At 29.0% G+C, this 25,427-nt stretch overlaps 1 protein-coding gene across 3 annotated transcripts in view; it reads left to right on the top strand.

Moving 5' to 3' along the window:
* CSMD3 (CUB and Sushi multiple domains 3) overlaps nucleotides 1-25,427 on the top strand; it is a 1,011,591-nt gene that overhangs the window by 428,672 nt on the left and 557,492 nt on the right. For 2 of the 3 annotated variants that reach the window (XM_074352929.1, XM_074352930.1), the window contains one exon: nucleotides 19,585-19,662. The exons of the other annotated variant lie outside the window; for it this stretch is intronic. In XM_074352929.1, the coding sequence (XP_074209030.1) occupies nucleotides 19,585-19,662 (78 nt within the window). The remainder of the gene's footprint in view (nucleotides 1-19,584; nucleotides 19,663-25,427) is intronic. 3 annotated transcript variants of the gene reach the window in all.

The following is a 25,427-nucleotide window of genomic DNA, read 5'->3' as shown; positions in this document are numbered from 1 at the left end:
ATGATTGTAATGAGAATAGATTTATTATTTTGAAAAGGTGACAGGTATTCATTAATATTATGGCTCCAAATTTAATTATTCCGTAACTTCCTACTTTAATTTTTAGAGATAAAAATACCACAGAGCCAAATCATATATTGGTAATTTTCTAGTCATTAATATTAAAGCTAAAGTTAGGAAGTATAGCAAGCATACTTTTTTCTGTTTCTTGGTAGCAAGTTTCATTGAGCAATTTAGGAAAAAATCTGTGTAGTGTCAAAAATAAAGAGATGTTATTTGTAACAATATATGCATCAATGGAAATATTAATTCCTTGAACCTATTTCAAGTACAAAATATCTACTCCAACTCTATTTCTAATTAATAATCATATTTTCTCCATAATGGCTATGGTTTATGTAATGTGGTTAGACATGGTTTATATAGAGCATCATGTAAGTAATGGAAAACTGTTCAATGTTTAGTATACACTAAGGAGAAAAATCAGGACATCTTTACATAAGTTGACTGAAAATCATATGGAAATATCTCAGAAGATTATTTTTCATCAGAATTTATCTGAAAGTACTTACTTCAATTCTCTTTAATAAGAAGCATTCTAAAATGAATCCTTAGCATGCAGTATTCTTCTTAAAAGGATTGGATTGATATCACCCTGCCTCTCTATTCATTCTCCTACCATGAATATTTCCACTTATATGGCTATAGGGACATTATAAAATTTATGATTTGCTTAATCAAGTAGACAGATTTTCTTATTACGAGGAAATAAAAATGTGTAAATATTATGAAAATATTGATTAAGAAACAAGCTCTTCTGTTTAGTGTTTTCACTCTCTTTGGAAAATTGCATGAACTAACATTGACAAACTTCCCTATATTCATTTTATTACCCATTGAATAAAAATCGGGTAATTTGGGGAGTTTATTATTTATCAACTAATAATACAAATTCTGCTTTAGCCAAAGTTTGCATCAAGTGATGTGAGAAACTCTGGGGCTACAAATTAGTATTTTATAGAATTTAGATTGAAAAGAGAGTAAGTAGTTGTCAATTATTAGATTAAAGTGATTTGAAAATTACTCAATCTAAAATTTTGAATTAAATTCACCTAAATTTCAATTAAGCATCAAGTTTATATCCTAGGTAAATTCCAAATCAGTGCTGACATTTTTCAAGTGTTGTCATAATCTCTCAATGCTGTTTTATACCATTTAGAGCATTTAGACCTGTTTCACTCATATTTTTCTAAAATAGTGTTTCTGAATATGATATTAATTCAGTGGTGCCCATCTACCTTGGAAAAAATATTTTTCAATTATTGATGTTTAAATTATGTATATGTAAGACATTTTAAATATTATATTCATTTTTCAGTGAATTACATTATTATACTTTTATCAAATTTTTATTTTAATTAAGTTTGGTCCTTCTGACTCTTCTTCAATAACCTAGAACTATTTCACTGACTTCAGTCGGCTTGTTACCTGTATTTGACACTCAGTGTATTAACATTTTGGGCAAAAAAACAAGTCAGTGTTACAGGTAAAGGAAACCTATTATCCTATGTTTATTAGGCTTAAAAATACTCAATATACAGCTGTATTTTCATACATAAAACAATCTTTAAAGACTTGACTCTTAACAAGGCCAAATTTCTAAATTGGGATTGGCTGACAGAAAACAGTGTTTATTTTAAAAATAATTTCAGTTCAACCAACATGCCTGAAATGCCTACTGAGTGCCAGGATCTGTTCTGTGAGAAATAAAGATAAATAATACAATACTCCTTCTTTAAGAAATTGAGATAGAGTGGAAGAGATAGAGAAGTCCATGCTAGTGGGACAAGGCAGATTTTGTAAAGCTCATGGCTGATCAGAATACTAAAGGAGTTACTAAAGGTATATAGGCAGTGAATTATTTGACATTTTAAATGAGTCAATAAAGATAAGATTATATGAAATTAATTTGCTTAATTTTTCTAGATACCTCTTTCCCATTCTCCACAATGTAGTCAGAATTAGCTTTTAAAAATGAAGATCTGATCATATCACTCCATGGCCTTAAAGCTTCCAGTGGTTTCCTAATGACTTTGGGAATAAAACCAAGACTTGGTGATAACCTGTGGGAACCTCCGTGATCTGGCTTTTTGCCCTTATCTCCAAATTCATCTCATGAGACTCTCACAGTCACTGTCTTTTTGGCCAAACAGAATTTCTTTTAGTTTGTCAAACACACCATGTTCTTTTCTACTTCAAGCCACTCCCATAAGCTATTCCTTCTTCCTTTCAACCAGATCTTTCCAAATCTTTTTCAAGTTTTAACTTAAATTGTCACCTCCTAGAAGTTTAGGTTTTTCTGTTATAACTCATCATTTTAAGCTCTGTGAGGTAAGGAATGGATGGGTCTTGTTCATGCTACAGTCCCAGTGTCTAGAGCAGCTCCTGACCCATGGACATATTTAGATAAATTTAATAAACTAATGAATATTTGTAATTTCACTAGCTAGATATTTACTTCAGTTACTTAAAATCTTAAAATTCTCCAATGTAATCAAATATCTACATATTTCAGTATCAAGGATAACTACTTCAGTTTATCACAGTTATAAAAAGAGCAGTTTTTAATCCCTTTGAAAGGCAACACTGTTCTCATGAAATTACAATAAAAGATTGATTTTATTACATTACCACTTCAAAATGTACAAAGTAAGACTAGATATAAATGCCTTGCTTGTGGTTTTTTCACATTTATACAATCAAAGGAAATTCATAAACACAAGAAAACTATAAAACTATAAAAATAAATTTCATATGAATAAATATTAATGTAATATAATGGATGCTATTTTATTGAAAGTACTTACCACCTAAAGCATATATATGATAGAGATGATGATAGTGATGATAGCATAGGTTCCTTTGATGTCTAAAAGTGCATACTGTTTTGCAGTGTGATAATTTAGTATTTTTCATCATTTTTCTCTATTCACTATGCAGTTAAACTTTCATTTTTATGATGCTTTTTGATCACTAATTCCTAATTTGTCTATTCTCAATAACTTGAGGCAATTAAAGTACTTACAGTTTACACTAATATCACTATGAACACAAAGAAAATATAGACACTGAAATTGCACATAGTATTTGTTACTTGGTACTTGTGAATGTGTGGACTCAAATCTGTATATTAATTTATGATAAATTAACTCTTAAATCACCATAATTAGTTTATTATAAATAACACTTGTGCAATTAATGAATAATTTGGGAAAAACTTGGCATATTCGTCAAACATATATTCAATTCTCTGTAGAGTGCTAGTCCAACTAATTTTCCTATAGTACTGTAGTTAAAACATCAGTAATTCAAGTTGTCTTCTTAAAATAATTTTTTTCACTTTATGCTTATTCTCAGTAAAAGAACACCCTTTCCTATTTTCTCCATTGTCTCTGACATCAAAATGAAAAGAAGTAAAAGAGAAAAATACTAATAAACTATGTTAAGTTAGATCTACTTTAAACAGTATATTAACACCAGTTTGCTTTATTAGTGTCCAATAGTTCACTGACTGGATTTTAGTCTCCACTTTTGCCACATGCTATGTGTGAGACCCTTTGCAGGTCACCATGAAATTAGGGCTCAATTTCTGTATCTGTAAAATAATATCATAGTATTACATTAGGGTTATAATGAGGATTAAACACGGTATTGGGTGGAAATGTCAAAAAACATCTCAAATATTTTTTTCCCATTGGAAAGATAAAACCAAATAGCTAATTAGTTTTGAGGTCAGAGAACTAGGCTGAGTCTATACTCTGCCCTTTGTTAGCTGTATGATCTTGAGCAATAACTTCAACTCTCAAACCTGCAACTTCTTAGTAACTAAGAATACCTACCTTGTAGGTAGTTATGTGAAGAAAATTTAGCACATTTCTGAATTGTGTTTAACAAATACTAATTATTATTATTTTTATTAGTATTCACCAAATATGTTTTAACTCTTGCTATGTGCATGACATTACGCTGGATAGTAGGAATATAAAAATGAATATTGCAGGCTGTGGCATCAAGTAGTCTATATAACTTTAAAAAAAGTAATTATAAAGTTATTGTAAGAAACACTGCCACAACAGCATTGTTGAAATATTATTGAAGTAAAGGATAGGGACTAACTACCTCTAAATGTAAAAGTCAAGCAAGGCTGCACAGAGGATATTTGAACAAACTGTTGAGAGATAAAGAAAAGTTTCAAACTAGTAAATTGTGTTTATATTGCTAGGATGTATAAAAAAGTGCTTTGAGTAGATACTTGTACTGAATGGAAATATGATGAATCTAAACCAAAATAAATAAAGTGTTCAACTATATTTTAAGGAATACTTACATTTCTATAAATAAACATAAAAACAATTGATGTTTTCAGTTTGGAGAATATTCAGATATTTAAAATTAGATAACATAATATCTAGTGGTATTTTAAATTTCACCAGAATACTTTGTTGCCTTAACCATAAGATCTCTTTGAAATTATTTCTTAATATTTACTTAAAATACCTTTTCAACAATCTCTAAACCCTATAGTTCATTGTTTTAGCCCTAAGAGATTTCAGTTCAAAGTTGACTTTAAAATAGCAGGAAATATGTAATATGATTAAAAAATTTTAAGTTAAGAGTCCTGTATTTCTAGGATTATATATTTTAAAATAGGTGGAATCTTTCAGATCATCTAATACTACTCCATTATTTTATACAGAGATTATGGTCTGGAAGAGGTCATATGAAAACGCAGTCTTCATATTGCTAGACTAGTAATCAATCATCCTTTCGTCTACTCATAGTTCATGAGAGTCTAATGTATGCAAAGCCTTGTATTAGGTCATATTATGGTTAATGTAGATGATAAACACAGTTGGGTTTTCTTCCTCAAGAAGTTTATAGTTACACTACTAAAAATAATTAAAATGTGTTTTATCCTGGATAACTTTTTTAAACATTTTTTTCTTATATATTATGGTAGAATGATATTTCTATTAGTTTTCCAATATGTAGACAAGTTCTCTTGGCTGTTAATGAGCCTTGGTGGTTGATATTTTTAAGTAAAAAATGTGAATATATTCTTCTGTAAAAGTTTCCATATACATATATAATAATTATGAACTCTCTTTTATTGTTCTTCCTGGCAAAAATTTAGATGACTATATCATCTCGTGGAGTAAAATGTGTTATAAGCATTTTTAGCCACTGCTGCTACTTGTTTTGACATATTATAGTCAGTTCTACTATAATATGTTTAATAGCTAATGATCATATTAATAGTATCAAGCAGCATTTTAGTTAGTTTTTAAAGTAACATGAAATTATGTTTAAGTGAAATTGAAAAAGATGTAGACTTCCTTTCCCTCATAATGGCAACTTAAAAGAAAACTTGTTTTAATTACCAGTTTGTAAATAGAACATTTTATTATTTTCAGCATTAAGGTAAGAATGGTTAATTCAGAATAAATTATTCATTTTAGGTCAGCAATTTAAATCCAAACAAAAGCAGGAATTTTAAAAAATTTTATTATAAGCACTGTGTTTTCAAGTAAGCTCATCTGAACTTTTGCATTTTTCAACAACAAAAAAGGGAAAAAGCATACTATCAGACATACATCTGCACTAAATCTCCAGTTTATTTCAAGAGTCAATTCTATGATATGTAACAATTTTGTTTAAAACACTGGACCATAATATGGCAAAAACTCTACTGTGTGGAAGTAACAGTTCGTGGGTACATAACATGTTCCTTTTGCTAGCAAGGTTTTGCCCACATGTAAAATATATTTTAAATCTTTCCAACAGTTTGCAAGCAACTAATACCATTTTCAAAATTTCTATTAATACTTCTGTAGAGTATAAATTTGTAAATTGAAAATGTGTTCTTTTTATTAGTCTTCATAAGCAGTATCATAATCAAGAAGTTAATGTATGGATGGTTACTTAAATTTTATGGATACTGATTTATGTCCATCAAGTATCAGGGTTTATTGAACATATTATCTCTGTGCTAAGCATATGATGAATTCAAAAGAAGTATAAGATATGGTCTTTATTTTCAAAGGAAGAGTTATAGAAATAAGACTTTAGAGAAAATTATTGATCAATTCTAAAAGAAAGAATTATTATAGAATGAGTATGATATGTGAGTGAGGATGAGTTATAACTGTCTTCAAACATGTGATATGCTGTTATATGTAAGAGAGATCAAACCAATTCTGCCATAGGTTGTAGAACCTAGTGTATGGAACCACAGGGAGATATAAAATAACTTATTATAGAGAAGATAGCTTCTAAAATTGAGCTTTGTTCAAATATATACTATGCGCTTCAGAAAGCTGTAAATTCCAAAATCACTAATGAGAAATTCAAGCAGAGCTTGATAGACTAACTGGATATTTAGAAAGCATTTAAGCATCAAAAAATGTCAAAATAAGATGGTTGTTACTTTCTCTTCTAATCAAAAGTGTCTATCAATCTATCCAGAGATATTGTGTATTAGTTAATATATTTATCATCATCTTATATTTTCTCTTGATGTTTCAGTTGACATGAACTTACGATTATCTAATTGTAGAGCCAATGTTAAAACAAGCATAGAATTGGCCAGCAGTACCATCAAGAAAGATTGGCAATCTCCTTATCCCAGGAAATAGAAGCTCAGCTACATAAACACTCCTCACAGGGACCACTGCCTACATATATGCCTTAAGTTCTAGAAACTCTCCATTTGAGGATCTAACTCTAGATTACCTTTTAGGTAGTTAGTGTCCAAAACTACTAAATTACTTTCTTTGAGACTTTCCTTTGTTCCTTCCTTACTTCCTCTCTCCTTCCCTCCCTCTCTTCCTCATTTCCCTCCCTCTTTCCTTTCTCATCTCCCCTTCCCTCCTCTCTTCTCCTCTTGTCTTCCTTTCCTTTTCTTTATTTTCTTTCTGTCTTAATTTTCCTTTTCTTTCTTTCATTTTGTTTCTTTTCTCTTTTTTCTTTCTCCTTCTCACCCATCCTTCTTTCCTTCCCTCCTTTCCTTCTCTTCTTTTCCTTCATTATTACTTTCCTTATTTGTTTCTTTCTTCAAAAAGTGTTTACTGACATCTTGCATATCATACTTTCTTCTAGATATTTAGTATACAACATTGAATAAAATTGAGTAGACCCTGCTTCGCTGAGTTTATATTCAAATGGGGAGAAAAAAGACAAGCAAATAAACGAATAACTACCTGATGGTAGCACAGATGGCAGAGAAAACAACAACCTAGAAAGAGCTTGACTTTTGATTGCAAAAAAGAAAGCCTGGTGTGCCTACAGTTTAGTGGACAAGGAGGAGCGTGGTGGAGATCAGTTGGGAAACCTGTAGGAACCAGACCTTGTATACTCTGAGGCCTAGGTAAAGAGCTTCATTTTAATCTAAATGAGATAGGAAGCCATTGATGGGCTTTAGTTATATTATCTAAAGTCACTTTCTGTAAGACATCATTTTAGCAAGAAATTAAATAATTTTTTTCATTTTTTTATTGAGGTATAGTCAGTTTACAATGTGTCAGTTTTGGAAATAAATTTTAATTAAGTAGGAGCAGGCAGACAAATTAGTAAAGTATACGGAAGTGTAGTTAACAGTTGTTAGAGATTTGGAGTCTAAGTCTTAGACTGCTTCTCAAACTTCAGCATGAATACAAATCACCTTGTAGTCTTGTTCAGGTGCAGACTGTGACTTGATGGGGTTGGGGTGTGGGATCTGAGATTTTGCATTTCTAACAAGATTGCAGATTATGCTGATATACTGAATGACAAGAACTTACAAGAGAATTATTATTATGGAGAGAGAACAGTTCATACCAAACAGTGCCTGGTCTCTGTCCACTCTCCATGAGATCTTGTTCTCCATTAGAATAATTACAATGTTCATAAATTTTCTTATATAATATAGTAAAAGCTAAGCTTTAATTCTGTAAGAATGACTCTAATGGTAGGGAAATTAGTGAGTAGAAGAGAAATTTTAGGGCAGATGAATTTGCTGGATCAACCATAATGACAATAATTAATTCTGTCAACTCTTGAATGACTGAGCAGATTACATTAGTTACAATTTTACAGGAAGGATCAGTGAATGCATGAATAAACGATGAAAGCATTCCCAAGTCAAATTTTAACTCATATGCTGCTTTTAATTTTTACTCCAATTTCTATATCCTAAAATGTTTTTTAAATATGTTATCAATGAACAGAAATAACAAGGTTTTACTTTCTCTTTACTTACTATGTTTCAAATCTCTGAAAGTCTGATAGAAGCAAAACATAGTGAAAATGACACAAAAATTGATTGCCAAATCAAGAATTTTTATAATTGAACAAATAAACATTATCTTCTATTTATATAAATGCTGAAATTGCACCTCCCTGCTTGAATTCCCACGTCCTCCTTTATGAGATTAACTGATGTATTGATTTTCATGCATGTTTAGCATAAATAATAACAGAATGGAAATTTTATGACATTTAAAAATTGATTATATATGGTTCTTATAAAGTACTTTCATTTATTAAATTATTAATTTTTAGTAATAACTTTGATACTAGTAAAGTAAATACATATTTAACAGGGAATTGTCAACATTTAGGTAGGTGTACTAAATATAAATATTGACTGTTGCATGCTTTATCAATATCTTGTCCTATTTGTTGTTTTTCATTGTTCTCTTGACTTTTTTTCTAATCGTATTATTTTGTAAAAAATTGTGTTTAATGTTGATATTTTTAGCAATTTAAAAATCTATGTCCAGAAATGTACCAGTTTATACTTGAATACATAATTATTTATTGAATATCATTCTCATCTTCTATTTCATTACATTTCATCACATTTGTGAAATTGTCAAAAATATCATTCATAACCATAAATATATTTTTATACTTCAAATTATTACATTTTGTTGAATAAGTTGCGTTTAGGGAAAAAGATAAAAAATAAAATGTTAGAATTTACTTGATAATAGGTTTATACATTTTTGAAAGGTATTATATAAGAATATTCTAAATGACTGAGGACCTTTATGGCAATATTAAACAATGAAAATTTATTTTTTTCACAAATGATATATCTTCAAGTAACTATTTTAACATTTTTATACAATGCTATCCCTAAAGCCATGCTTTTGAATTATTCCTATGCAGAGATTTTAAGAATTTCAGAAGACCCAATTTTTTGTTTTCCTTTAAGTAAATCTTAGGAAGCATGTATCTTTTCATATTAACTGAAACCATCATCTCATAACAATGGTCTTATTTTATAAATGATGTTTTTTTCAGATTTTGAACCCCTTTGTTATGCTCACCAGTAATCATTAATCAGACATTTTGGTAGCTTATTCTTTATATTAACATATTTCTGATTTTTAATAGAATGAACAAGCAAGGGAAGATAATTATATAGAGAGCAGTGATTAAAAAGGGAGGCTTACCTTTAAAGATCAGAGATGAAAATGGTTTTGTGTGTGTGTAACTGATTTCCCCAAATGGTTATCAGAGCTAATTATTTTACCTGTGAATGAGATGGTCACGATGAATGTGACATTTATGACTTTAAAATCCTTTTCCTTGTTAAAATATTTTGAAAGGGCTAGACTTTCTATTTGTGCTCAAAAGCTGGTGCAGAGTGGACACCTCTGCCTTTTGCATTTTTGAAGAAATGGTCCTATGTTAGAGACATTTTTATCTTGTTCAGAATTATTTCAGGGCATTTTCACCCACTTTTACAACAAGCTGCTTCCCTCGCATGTAGTTTTCTAGAGCATATGGCTACCCTGCAGTGCACAAAGTGAAATCACACAATTAAGCTTTGCAATTTTAGGAAGAGCAGAACCTTCATATATGGCAGAACAGCATGAAGTTAGGTTTGGGGTGCATTAACATAGTATATTTTTCTTTTTATAATATAATTTGGATTCTAAATCATGGACTATTGCTTTTTAGTATTGATACTTGATTTTTCTTTGTTTAAAATAGTCTTCAAATGGCATTTTTTTCATAACACAAAATAAGATAAAAGTGTCAGAAATTTCTAGATTGATTTTATCCAGAGTCAGAGAAGGTAGACATTTTTCACTTGGTAGGCTTACATTCAGGCCAAGGGAGAAGAGATTCATCAACTCTCCTAAATTTTCCTGTTAGGAAGGAATACAGCCAAAGTTGATTTTACTAAAAAGACTACATGGTGATTTGAATTTCATTTAGCAGTTTGCTTTTGCTACACCTTTTTTTATTCATCTGTTCACACTTTTAAAATAAGACATCAAGAGGCTTCACACCCATGGGATTATGCTTGGCACTATCAGTTAATAATTAATATTATTCAATATTCCATATTACATTCAGTTAATGAATCTGGCTCTGCTCCATATTAAAGTAAACCATGCTTGAAATCAGATATTGTTAACTACTTAATTTTTTTTTCTATTTTAGCTTTGCATTAAAAAGAATAATGAGGATAGTTTACACTAGTCCAATTTATTTGTGGTCTTCTAGGATATACACTTAGGAGTTCTGATTGGATGTATGAAATGCTATTATTCATGGCCAGGTGGTGGTGTAGATGCTAGGATTGAAGTTTCAAGGTCAGATGAATGAACATGTTTTACATGTTTTAACATATATTTGTTATCTTGGGCAATCTACTTAGCCCTTCTCTATTTTTACATCTAAAAAGGAGGGAAATAATCCCATTTTGAATGGATATTTTGTGGTTTAAATAAGACTGTAGACAGAGTTCCTGTGTTCAGGCACACAACCAAGAAATGATACTGTCCCCTTCTGGACCCTTTACAAGAAAGAAATATGCTGTAGTTATATAAAAATTTTATCAGGTAAAGATATGCAAGCAAATTAAGGAAACAATTAGCAAATATTTTTAAATTTCTTTGAGAGTTGATTTCCTTAGAAATAAAATGTATAATCAATGCAATATTGATAGAGAATTATGGAAACAACTGATTTATACAGCTGTTTTTAACGCTATTCATATTGATCTCATGTGTAAGTTATTACTAAAATAATGTGTAGCATTCAGTTCATCTCAGGTTTCTATTAGCCTTGCATTTTTTTCTTTGCCAGTTTTACCTGTAAGTCAGTTACTCTCCAACCTCAATACAGCCAACTCATTTAACTTTCTTTTTATCTCCTTTATCCTTGTGAATTCTTTTTGCTTCTTGAGAAGATAATTGCTAGAAAAGAGTATAGATGTGTGATCTAGATTTCAAAACATTTCCTAGGAAACAAGTAAGCAATCAATGGGAGAATGATGAGCAACAGCCATTCCTATTTCTACTTAGATGTTATCTTTTTTAGGTATGAGTCCTTATGGACACATTAAGAAATGTTGTTTAATATAGTATCTGAAAAATCAAATCTCTGATGTTTTCCATGTGACTGTGGTGTACCCATTAGTCTGCTGAGAAACAACCGAATATGGGCTAATTCAAGGAAGGTTCACTTACAAAAGGATTATTTCTAAATGAGTGGATATAAAGGAACCACAAGGGGTCATGCAGCTAGGATAGTAGCCAGGCTATCACTATTCCACCCACTGGAATGAGGGAAGGGAGATGTTGGACAGAGAGATACATATATCAGTCTGGCATGAAAGAACTGTTGACCTTCAGTTAAGGACCTGAATCAACTCCAGTCAACATAATGAGACAGATCCTGCAGAATAATCCTGATATTACTTTCCTTCCCCTCTCCATCCTCCTACTGGAATTCTTCAGAGGATCTGAGAGTCTTGATAGAGTCTAGTGCTTTTCAAATTTTAATGTTTATTAGAATCACATAGGGGTCTTGTTAAACCGTAAATTCTAATTCAGCAGGTCTCCGCTAGGGCTTTAAAATCTGCTTTTCTAAAACACTCAGTGAGGATGCTGGTACTGCTAGTGTAATGCCACAGTTTGTGTAGCAGGATGTACCTTATTCAACCTCCATACAAAGAACAAGAAGGAGAATAGATCTGGAAAGTCATAAGGAAAATGTTGACCATAGATGCGTTATGAAGAGACTGCTTCGCTGTCTTCAATAGCTGTGAATTTAGCAGCAGAACCCTGTATTACAATGTCAGTCCATCTATGCTTGTTTAAAGCAGAATCAAGGCAATGATACCAAACCTTCTAGTGAGGAACTTGGATAAAGTATAATAATCTGAAATTAGAATGATGAGAGAATATTATTACTTATTAAAGTAATAACATTTTTTGTTTTAAAAAAATTACTCACTATACTAATAAAATTTATAATGAAAGAATATATTCCACTGCCCTCGGTCCTATGACATTTATTAACTGTGGTCACCATTTTTCAAGCAGTTGGTTCTTTCCCAGTTAGTCTCATATTAGAAGGCATTATAGTGTAGATAAGTGATCTCTGACATTATGTGTAAAACAAATATGTAACGTTAAATTATTTTGTTTATTTCAAATAAGAAAAAATTACAGACCTGCAGGTACATTTTTGTTGTTAAGGTCATTTTGAGAAGTTCTGCCTAATCTTCATATTCACTCAGGCATTCGTGTGAAAACCCAGGCCATCCTAAGCATCCTAGAAAAAAAGAAGAAAAAAAGAAAAAATTGAATGTAATCACTTTTCATGTTGCATTTTATGCTAAAAGTGTCTTTAGTAAAATTAATTCATGAAAAGAACAGAAATTATAGACAAGCAGAAAATAATTTCTGTTCAAAAGAGTATGATATATCAAAACAAGAAAGGGCCTAGGGAAATGACTGAATTGAATGCATTTAACTATAGGACTAAAGATAATAAAAAGTTAGTTCATCTGAAGCTGTCAGAAAATAAGTATTAAAACTTAATTAAATTAAAGGCTGACATAGTTAAAAGTGTTAAAAGTATTTGTGAACCATACCAATGGAAACTCTTCCCATATGGTGACTTTTATTATGCCAATTATAAGAATCTCTAAGGAGAATATGAAAATCCCTTTCTCATAATCCTGACATTTTACTGCACACCATAACTGTAAGACCCGTTACGCCAAGCGTTGCTGGTGCATCTGCTGGTGTCTACATAAGTGTTATGGATTTCTGAAGTTGTTCCATTTCTGGAAGGGAATAAAGCCCATAGACAAATTTTGACTCTTTATCAAATAATTAGCATCCACTGTCTCTTAAATAAAAAATAACAATTAAATCTAGAAGACCTGTGAAAATTAACAAATTGATTTCATAAAATATATCTCCTTGTCATAGTTGCAACTCTGTTCAGTTTTTCAAGTAAAAATTTTAAATTTATTTCTTAGTCTGAAGTAGTTCAAAAATAAGATTTAGGATCTAGGCTGACCTTGTTACAACTTTGAAACCTTATAGTTTTAGAATCTTCTTTTGTAAAAGTGAAAATGGGCCTGTTATATGAATACTTGAAATATGTTGAATAATTACACATATGTTCATAAAAATTAAATGATTATATTTAAGGATGTTTCTGTACATTTATACTAAATTTTCTATTTTGGTCAAAGGATTTGGGGAGGTTTCTAACTTTTTATTAAAAGAAATTAAACCGGAAGGTAAATGATTTAATTTTTATAACGTCCTTACACAGTGAAAAAGACATAACACAAAATAGTTGAAAACCTTTTTGTATATTGTATTCTTAATTAAAATGACCTCTGAATTGGACTCAATCTTAAAATTATAAGTAGTAATAGTAAAATAACTAACATTTACTGGACTTTTGCTATGTCCTCATTCCTACAATTTGTTGTAGTTTTTAAGCATATGGTAATATATATAATTGTAAATTTTCTTTCAACTAAAAATAGGGCATCATATGAATTTTATACTTACACATCTTACATGCAAGAGTAACTGCTAGTCACACACTAGCAGGGCAGCATAAATAGAAGTTTAGGACATGAAAAAATATTGGAGTATCTGAACCATATTACTTATCTCTAGTGATTTTTAAAAGAGAGAATACATTAGATTTTAAGTAATTATAATATTGAGTATATATATATATGTGTGTATATAAATATATATATATATATATATATATATATATATATATATATAGTTTCTTATTAAGTTTAATTGGTCTATTTCCATTATTTAAAGTTTGAGAATCTTTTGGATCTTACATATCCCTAATATGTAAGCCCTTAGAAATTAATTTTTAAGTGCTTTTAAACATGTCTCATTGCACTACTAATTTTCTAATCAAATGGTGGCCAGTATTATTTCTCTTCTTTTAACATTTTCTGAAATAAAGTAATTTTCACAAAGACTCATCAGCCACTTACTGCTGAATTTTCCATTGTATCTTTTTACTATCTAACCCAGAAACATGATTTACATACAACATATTTCTAATCATTTTCTAAAATTTTATTACTGAAACATTTATAAAGCAAGTATTCTTAGAAATTTGTATCCAGTGGTAAATCTTATATGAAAAATTATAAAACAGATACTACAGGAGTACTACCTTTACTGGCATCACTATAGTTTCTTGATGTTTCTTCTTCTAAGGATAATGTGGAAGGAGTAGTTAATTAGCAGCCTCAAAATATGTTCTAAACAAGTATTCTACCAGTATAGGATGTAGAAAAAAGTGTTAAATTATAATGTTTGCAGGCCTGTAACATGCAGCCATTATTTACTTTCAAACAAACAAACAAAACTTACTCCCTGAACAGAGCTAAATAATTTTATAATCGCTAAACAGATTTTAATCTCTGGGATAGAATGAAGAATTCTGATTAATTAGTCTTTTCTTCTTCTTTTGCTTCAAATTCTACACCTAAATACTTAAGGATAAATAAGTGAATTTTCTAGGAATGTATAGAGAAATTAAACAACTTATTCAGTGTCTTAATGGGCTAGAACAGAGGTCTCGACCTCCTAATCCAGTGAGAGAAATGCCACAAAAAAAAAAATGATGTGTTTTAACACTATTTCACCTGTAATTAAATTCCTAGTTAGTGATTGATTATAATTCCTAGTACCCATGTATATGAATTTACTATTAATAATGAAATGTGCCATATTGTCAAAATGAAACACACAGAGAGTTAGTTTTAATAACCAAAACAAAAACTAATGAAATGCATTTTATTAGTATACTCTGTTTATTGAGTATAAGGATAAAGATAAGATTATACCTAATTCAAAATAGAAAGTAGGAATTATATACCCAGGTATCATAATATCAAATGCAGTTTAAAAGAAGAGAAAGGCATTGTGCATTTGAGAAGTTAAAATGAAGAGACAATAAACTGAAAAAATAAATAAGATACAAATGACTTACTTTCTTGAAAGTTTTTTCCTTTTCAGAAGAATTATCACATTCTAATTTAATTGGAGATTTATAATGCATCTATTGCCACTTGCATGATAAATCATTGCCAAGATAAGTAGTATAAATTTGGAAGATTAAGATAATAAACAATATTGCATTTGTTTTTTATTATTATATTTGAGTATGATTTAAGTAGGAAATGAAAGGAGTTTTAAATGTTCCGATAGCGTTTAATAATTAATGCCAATATTTTTCTACAAGAATCCCACATAAATCTTAGGCAGTTTTTCCCAGTGAAAAAATTTTCTGCTCACTAATACTAAACATATATATTTCTTCTTTTTCAAAGGTTAATGTTTTACAAAATTACAATTTTCACTGCATATGCATAGCAGTGAAATGGAATGAAAAAGTTATTAGTATTTGACTTTTGAGATTATGTAGTGAAGCGCACCAATTTTCAAGTAAGGAACTTAAAGTCACGAAACGTTTTATGACTTTAAATTTAGACGCTCAGTTATAGAAGGATCACCTAAAGGTCTTCTTTTCCAAACCTCCAACTAGTGGTTGGAATTTCCTTTATTACATCTGTGTAGTATTGTCAGTTTCCTAATGTCAGAGACTGGTGATTTTGTTTCTATTAACTTTGTTTCTATTAACAGAGGTTCTCTAACATAAAAATAAAGTCATATGCTACCTATCTCACACAATGAGTGTAGATATTTGAAAAAAATCTAGCACTTTATCTACATATGTACATATGGTTAATTTTTATAATAAAAGCATTGTGATTTAAATAATTTCCAGTAAGTGGCTTTAGCTGATTAACATGAAAGTTAGATGAGGTTTAAGTAACATCAATCAGCATCATTTTTTGGTAAGTTTTTGAATGCATTTTAGAATTAAAATTCATTTTGAAAATAACAACAATAATTGATTTGGAAAATACTACAGTGATAATCCTGTACAGTGGTTTAAACTGCTTAAGTGAAGATTACAGAAACAAAATCCTTTTTCTAGTGTTTTGGGCTTACAACTAAACTAAGATGGATATGATTGTTGGCCTAATATATTCTTTTCTGCCAGATTTTTCCCAAATTATAAAATATTTCCATTGTGCTAAAAAAAAAAGCATGAGTCAAGCCAAAAAAGCAATAAACACAAATCTACAAAAATGAACAAAATTGTTCACCATGTGAAAAGTGAGAAGCAGAAAAAAAGGAAATGAATCTTTGCACATGTCTTCTACGTCTTGCGTTTAATGAAATTTATTAAAAATCTAGTAGAACCTACATAGTTTTTATGTACTTAAAAATAGCTTTATTCATGAAAGTGCTTCATCTTGAATGTTCATTCTTCCATCACTTCCTCCCTTTCTAACTCATGATTAATAAAAGAAATCCTCCCAAAAAATGCCTTTAGTTAAATGAAAAAGAATTTACAATATTGCATATATTCATTCAATCATGCACTCATACAGCAAGGATAAACAAAATAATATTGCTGCTTTTGAGAAACTCATAGTACAGTGAAAGAAATTGACACAAACAATATGCTTTTAATATTTTAAAAAATTATATAAAATACCACATTTTAATATCTCTATGATAAATTTTACATGCTTGTAATTGAAATATATCTATTAAAAATATCAGATTAATTTCATAAATTAAATGTCACTAGAAGTGCTCATGTCTTGATGTCATGTTAGTATTATACATTGTAATACATAATAAATATATTTTTATGGCATATGCTTGAGGTCTAACATTTCACTAATGTATGATTTAGAGCAGTGTCTTGCAATTGGTACTTGCAGTATTTGTCCTTTCTGTTTATTTATAAAGAGATATGTGATATGTTCTTCCTATTGAAATTATAAAAAGATCTAAAGTATGTGTTTACTGTTCGACATATTTTACAGTTTTCTGTGAATTTAAATTTTATATTTTTTTTGCTCCTTTTTATCTTCTAAAATGGATATTCCCCTGGCTTTTAATATTCTGCATCTGTATTACTTATTTATACTTTTTACTTTCAAAAATATAGATTTTTTTCTTCAATTTAATTGACAAACAGATGCTTAAAAAAATGACTAAATCCCTTTAGAACCAGGAAACTATTTAAAACTTTTTGGTCTGAGATGACACTTTCTTAGCTACATGTTTCTGACCTCACTCAACCAAACAGTCAAGTTTACATATAAGCGCATTACATAAACCTGTCCTTTCTGCAAACATACACAGTTGTGCACACACACACACACACACACATTCTGTAGTTTTCAGAATGCTATTGAACTATTTGACCCTCTGAAATTTTCTTCAATTTTCTCCTCTGGGTTTACAATCTTTTCATTTATTTCTCTTTATTTAAGACTTCCAGATTTGTGTTAAAATCACTATAAATTTTCAGACCCCTTGTAATAATTAAAGCCAAATCTTATAATGCAGAGAAAAGCAGAGGTAAAACTCCTACTTATAATTCATGTTTGGATTGGGAGAATCTAGAATTATGCCTCAAAATACAAAATGCAGATTTTGTTAAAAATAATTTTAAGACATCAGTACAATGCACAAGTGGCAGAAATAAATATAGAGTAGCTGAATACTTTAGTAGGACTAAAATTTAGCTTACACTGAGGGTTGGAGTGTGGAAAGAATTACAACAAAAAACGTAAGTTGAGAGAAATGTAGGGATTGTTTCACTGTAAAGAAAGGCCCCAGATAAAGAATCTCAGAACTGCAAAGCAACTGAGTAGTCATCTAGTCCTCACTTCTTATTTCAAGAGAAGAGACTCAGGTAAAAGTCAGATTCTTCACCCAAATCAGCAACTACTACTTGCTAAGAATCAGGTCTCTTAAATTCTGTTCTGATAATCATTTTCAATTTTTATGTAGTATATATAGACAATTTGTAACTGTATATTTCAGCAAGCCGTCTGACTATTTCTATCTTTCTACTTTTGAAGATGTTAACAAGAAAAAAATGACCTTAAAATATTTCAAAACCAATAAAATATCCTTAATTTGAACTAAGAAGGTAAAATGGCAAGTCAGAATTAGTGATATTACCATTTTAAACTAACAAAAATCAGTTTTGCTTTTTTCAGATTCATGGCATGAACAAAACCTAACTACTTAAATGTTTCAGGTTACCAACCCTACTATAAGCTTCATAAAAAAGCAATATGATAAAACTCTAAAATATAATTGAGGAAGTTAAATATATCCCTTGCATTCTTGTTCATGCTGATTTTCTTTAAAGAAAATAATCGGTGTTTAAATATCTCATTAGATCAGATTGCTTAAAAGTTTATAATTAATAAGGTTTCCATTAAATATATTTTCTTTATTTCACTTGGTTTCATTGAAAAATTAAATAAAATATTCTTCTGAACTATAGTTTATCACTTTTAAAATTATATAGCAACTGTATTTAATAAAATAATTTATACTTAAAAAAGAAATAATACTTATCTTCCTTTCAAGAATTCCAAAATTCTTGGAAAATGTTTTTAAAATGTTCCAAGGTATTTCACTGAATGTACTATTTTAAGGTGAATTCAGTCATACCTACTTTAATGTAGTAAACAATGATATATGCCAGCCTATTATGATGTTGATTTTCAATATCATATTATCAAAAATAGTGGCAAGATATTTTAGATGAACTCCAAAAAGTTGTAATTCACTTCCATAAATCTGGTACTGTATGGACTGAACATCCATCATAATTCAAAAGGAATGTCTATGAAAGGAAATAGTTCTTAGAAGAAATACTAAAATGTATTTTAAGGTTTTCCAATTATACCATTTTTAAAAATGTGTCCTAATATTTCAATTAGGCTAAATTACCTTAAAATACTTTAGTTTATTTTAAAAACCTAAATGTTTTATAATGTCTCAGTATTTTTGTTTTTCTAGTTTAGTTTATTCCATAAAATTTGATGAATTCAAGTGGTTTATGATAGTTTTACTCTTCTATAAAAATGTGGATAATTTTTAAAAGTACCTGTACATGTGCAAGATTCTCCCTATAGAAAATCTTTTTTTACTGCTTAATATTTTTACAACCTAGTTATCATATTGATATTTTTTTCTTCTTCATTTTCTTCTGGGTACCCTGTATCAGGTTTAAGAAAGCAGATTCTTTAACTTGCATAATTCCATGCTAACAAAATTTGTTAACCTGAATTTCATTTTAAAATTGTGTATCCTGATACATGTTTTTGTTTGTTTTCTTAACTAGTGAAAAAGGCCATAGATTTTAAATCTAGAGGATTTAAGTTGTTTCCAGGGAAAGACAACAGCAACAAGTTTTCTATCTGTGAGTGTACTCCTTTTTTGTTACTTTCTCTAGTGCAAGAGTGAAGTTTGTGGTGTCTGTGTTGTTTGTGTGTTTTATAAAAAATATTTGTGTGTTTACCAAATTAACTGCATTAATATCTATATAACATGCATGATTATTATTATTCAATATTTCCTCATATCTAAATACATATTGAGTTAATGAATTAATATATAAGCTCTGGAACTCAGATTGTTTTAAAAATGTAAAAAAACAGAAAGCTTTTTTGTTCTATCATGTTGATAACATTCTAGTTTTATAATTCTAGGATGTAAGATAATAAGTGAGTGAAAATCCTCAAATTGATTGTTTCTTGTGGAAATTTTTGTTTGAACATACCTAAATTTCTGTATAATTATTTTGTCTAAGGAAACATTTCTTTTAATAACAATTTTTCATTTAAAGAAAAAAGATATTTAATTTGAGTTAATTTATACAAACCCTTTCAGTCAATAGTCTTTTGTAAGTGAATTAACTAATTCATTTTTGTTTTCTTTTGAAAATCTCACAAAATGGACTGAAATACTACACATTTATGTGCTGCTCCAATACATAATTTTGGTTAATATTCAGGGATTTATAAATTATATGAAGTTCATCCCTGACTCTCAGATTAAGAATCATTGAATTAAATATTCATTGTTATATTACCACAAATGAATATAAAAAAATTTAATAGAGCTATACATTTTTCAGTGTAAATCAATAGCAGTTTGTAGAAATTCCCTGCCTTACTGTTCATACAGATACATATAATATATTTTGAAAGATGCCATTTATAACACAATATCTGACTTCTAAAATGACTTATTGATAATAAAATAAGATTAGTTGTAAATAACATTATTATTTTTAACAAACATGTTTTAGCGTTGTTTTATTAAATTTCAAATCATCTGATAAAATAAGTGTTAAGCTATTTCTTTAACAAAAATTATTCATTGTAGTTATATCAGAAAAAGATTTTACCCACATATTTATTGAGTTACATATATATAATAATAAATGTCACAAATTGAGCAGTTACATCAACTTTTAAGAAGCAATCTTGGGACCTGTATGTTATCAAATATTTTAAAGTGCCCTAATTTTAAAATGTGATTTTCACATTTTGTTGGATTTGAGAATACTAAACCTAAAGTAGCAGATATGAGTAGAAAATCATCAAATTGGGTGATTTCATCATTTCAAAGTATTTGGCTATATAATTATGATTTATTATTATATTTTTGTATTAAAATGTATTTTCAAAATTGATACTGTTTTTAGGGAAAATAAATAATCTATATAATAATATTCTATTTATTAATTATTTAATACATTTTAGAGAGAAAGACTTTTTTCTATAATAGAAAATGTAAACAGAAAAAAGTTGTTAGATGAAATTATTCTGAAATTAAATTTTGTATCAATATGAAATAAAAGTTAAATTTTTGCAGACTTAAATATTAGGTTTACTACTCTTTTCCTAATATTTTGTCTGGACAGTATATTTATTTTGGAAATCTAAGAAGAATTATAAACTGTGACTGTTTTACCCTTTCCTCATTTTGACTACAAAAATGTTATTTTATATGCTTCATTCTTCAAACTTTCAGATATCCTGGGAAAATCAAGCTATTTATATTAAAATATCTAAGATTTATCAAGGCATTAAGATGTATGCAATTCTACATTAGTGGCAATCATAAATATTTATAGGAGCAATCATAAATATTATATATTATAATCATATATATATGATTATATATATATATAAAATGTATCATAGTAACATGCTGTATGCCTTAACCTTACACAATGTTGCACATCAAATTTAACAAGTAAAATAAGGTGTCTGTAACTCTTTGTATTTGGTATATTGCCTAGTGAACATACATATTTTAATTTTTCTTGTACACTAGTTAGGAGGGTGAATAAGACAGGGAATTTAGACATAACAGTGTATTTGGGAAAACAAACAAATCCTGATTTACATATAATAAACATATATAATTACATATTACATAATATTATACATATTACATTGTAATAAACATATTATTTAAAGAACAATTGATTTTAGATTGTCAGAAGTAAAGTTAATGAGACAAAAAATTTTAAAAGTTAATCACAAACCAAAAAAATGTCAATTTACTTAATTATTTTAAAATAAATTTTGCATTTGTCCATTAAAGCTTGTGGAGGAGATAAAAAGTATTGTGCTCTTTTATTTTTATTTTTTGATATAAATAATTTCACTTCAATCAAAACAAATTATTTATGCCAGTTTTTTCATAATCACGAAATAACAAGGCAACATTATTTTAAAGTTTGTTTTCCTATAGTTTTTTTCTAAAATAGTCTCAAATATATATTCTTGATGGTCATTCACAGAAAAGGTTATATTGCTTTAATTTTTACCGTTACTATATATCTGTTATCAAGTAAGCATTCAAGTCTTCATCCCTTTGAATCATTTATTTAACACAGGGCCAAATCACTTTGAACGGAGACAATTTTTGTCTGACATCAACTTTCAAATGAAAAAATTAAACCTTGTGTTCTTTGAATACATAATTGATTCCATCACTGGAACTTCCAAAAATGGACATAATTATGGAGGACACAAACTAGACACATTTCTAAAGCTTGTCTTCCCACAATAGAACCTTTACATTTTAGCTAAGAAACAAATAAGAGATTCAAGAAGCTGCAGTAGTATTCATGGGAACCATGTGGTTGTTTAATTGGGTAATTTAGATTCTTTTATCCAACTTTAGTACCTGGACTCTATATAGTCTCTATCCATCCCTTGTTGTTGTTCGTCAAAGAGAGTAGGTTTGCAAATAAAGGAAAAATATATATTTTTAATTTAGAAAATAAAAATATTGTAATAGTCTATAATGGAAAAGAATCTGAAAAAGAATATACATATATATTTATACCCACACATACATATGTGTGTATATATATCTCAATCACTTGTACACCAAAAACTAATGCAATATTGTAAATCAGCTATACTTCAGTTTAAACAATTAAATACATAAATGCATTTTTATATTTTAAAATGTTGAATTTAGTGGACTAGTAGCCTTGCCAACTTTCCTACTAGGCTCTTCTAGAATTTTAAAGTGGAATTATAGAGAAACTGTGAGCTTTCCATAATGTATTATTTTTTAAAAATTATTTCATCTTGTTCAAGTCCATGCTTTCATTCATTCTTATTATACATCATTCCACAGTTCTATTTGAGCTATTTCTCCATGGCAGCACCATGCTAGACTAAGAAGGTAAAAGAATGAATAAAATATAGTCTCAGCTGGCAAGGATCCAATATTTCATTGGGAAGCTAAATGAATTAAGAAGAAACTCTAGCATATAAAGTTATTGTAAAATAGCATTCTGTCAACATTCATGATATTGAAATTCAGAACAAGATCCAAAGCATTATACTTTATAAGGTGGAATAAAAATTTTAGATCTAATATAAAAAAAATCTAAGAAAGATAGCAGTGCCACCAGCTGGATGAGATAATGTGATGACATTTGGTCAGATGACATTTAGTCATAATCTACTCATTTTTATTTTTAAAGTAGATTATATGCTATATAAAATCAGAAGCTTCAGAAAACTTGTTTATAATAACAATATTACATTTTGATATTGACTACATTTATAGTATTTTCAAGCTAGAACATACAATAATATGGTAAATTAAGATTCGAGTATTTTCAAGCTAGAACATACAATAATATGGTAAATTAAGATTCTTACAGCACATTTTGTAAACATATATAATAAAGATATTTCAAGGTTATAAGACATGACAATTCATTCAACTTTTAAAATTCTATAAATTCTGCCCTCATCTCTTTTTTCCATTAAGGTATCAGGAAAAGGATTTATATTGCATTAGCAATAATTATTGTTGTTATTATTATTACCATCCTTAATAATCAAAGCAAAAATGATATCCCCCAAGGTCATGCTCTTTATAAGAGGCAGCACCTTGTTCGTGTAATTAAACTTTTAAAGAGCCCTCATGTTCTTACTACTCTGTCAGTTACTATTCAAATTAAAAGAAGTAAAGTGATAAATACCTGTACAGTTGTTTGAATGGTATTATGTAGTGAAATAGCTGATTGAATGGATACTAACTACTTTTCAATGTCTTGGCATCACTAGCTGTGGGTAATATCTAAATATCAGAAAAATATGAGATTATACACTTTGTTTTTTATTTTTTATTTTAAATGTTTTAATTAAAGAACATTAAATGCCTGTACCATGTATCATGTAGAAGCTGTCCTGTTATCTTTACATTTTTAAATTGGGAACTTTTTTTTATCTATTAAAGATGTCCAAAGACAGTGGTTTAAAGGGCACATTAAGAATTACAAAAGTAATTTTATAATTAAATCATAAGAATTAACATTATAAATTGTTCTGTGAAAATTATATATATGATCTCCATTTTAAGATAAAATATTTGGAAAATTTTTTGAATTTTAATTACTGGTGCCATTTTACCTGTTGAGCTTTCTGTATAGGATGTAGAGCTCAGAGGTTAAGAACGGAATTTCTCGAATCAGTCTGCCAAGATTTAAACCTAGACTAAGGCAGTTGCTAAAAATATGATTTGGAAAGTCACATTTTAATAACATATATCATAATATTTTCAAAAACCATGTAAAGATAGAAAAGAGAATGTTTCCCATAGAAAATACTCTACTCATTGATAACAGTGTACAACACATTGTTTTTAATCAAATGACTAGGACATATTTACTGAGAAGTCATTAATCCCTATCTAGGCATTGTGGGTATATTAAAATAATTATGTTTCTCCCTTATCTTTATCAAATGTATGATGTATTTATATATGTGACTGAGGAATATGAAACTACTAACATAATATGATAAAATAATATAAAATTAAATATGATGTTCACGCTATATAAAAAGAGGAATTAGAAAATCTAGAAAAAATGAAAAATGTATTTTGCAAAAAGTCAGACTTGATCTGAGTCTAGAAAATTATATAGGATTCTGAGAGCTAAAGAGGAAGAAAGGGAAAACATGGAGACCTGGAGAAAACACAAAGCATGGAATTTGCATGGCTAACCAGGGAAACTGCAGAACGATGAAGAATCTGTTGGAACTGAGTAATGGATATATCTTGGTGGCCACTGGGAAAGACAATTGATATACTTAGAAGTCTAGAATCACAGGATATTTGAACAGTAATAAAAATTGTGTTTGAGGAAGATTAGTTCTCCTCCAGTACTCAAGATGGATTGGAGGAAAATGATAATGGAGAACAAAAGCATCAGTGGTTAAGTTGAATTTGAGCATATACATTTTCATGTACTATGAGAATTTTGGTGGGCTGATCTATTAGATCATTGAAGGAGCAGGAAGGAGCTTGAGAAAAAAAATGGCAAAATCATACATTGGAATTCCTTAGCAAAGAGGTAATTTTTCAAGCCATTAGGGAATTATAAAATATGGAAAGCTATGTGTCAGTAAAGTGGCCTTTAAATTTGCCCTATAGGTGTGATATATAGAAAAGTAAGAGAGTGACCAATACAAAACAAAACAAACAACAAAAATTAAACAGTTAAAAAGAAATTAAAAAGCAAGTCAGAAAACCAAGAAAAGCAAAAAATATCACATGCTGTGCATGGATTGGTGAATATGTAATAAAGCTGGCAGCACTAAGGATATTGTTGGGGATATTTAGGAAAGTGATTTTTAT

Source organism: Camelus bactrianus, chromosome 25, assembly GCF_048773025.1.
Source record: "Camelus bactrianus isolate YW-2024 breed Bactrian camel chromosome 25, ASM4877302v1, whole genome shotgun sequence".
Taxonomy (NCBI): Eukaryota; Metazoa; Chordata; class Mammalia; order Artiodactyla; family Camelidae; genus Camelus; species Camelus bactrianus.
The sequence above is the reverse complement of the archived record's forward strand: the minus strand, read 5'-3'. Positions and strand labels throughout refer to the sequence as shown.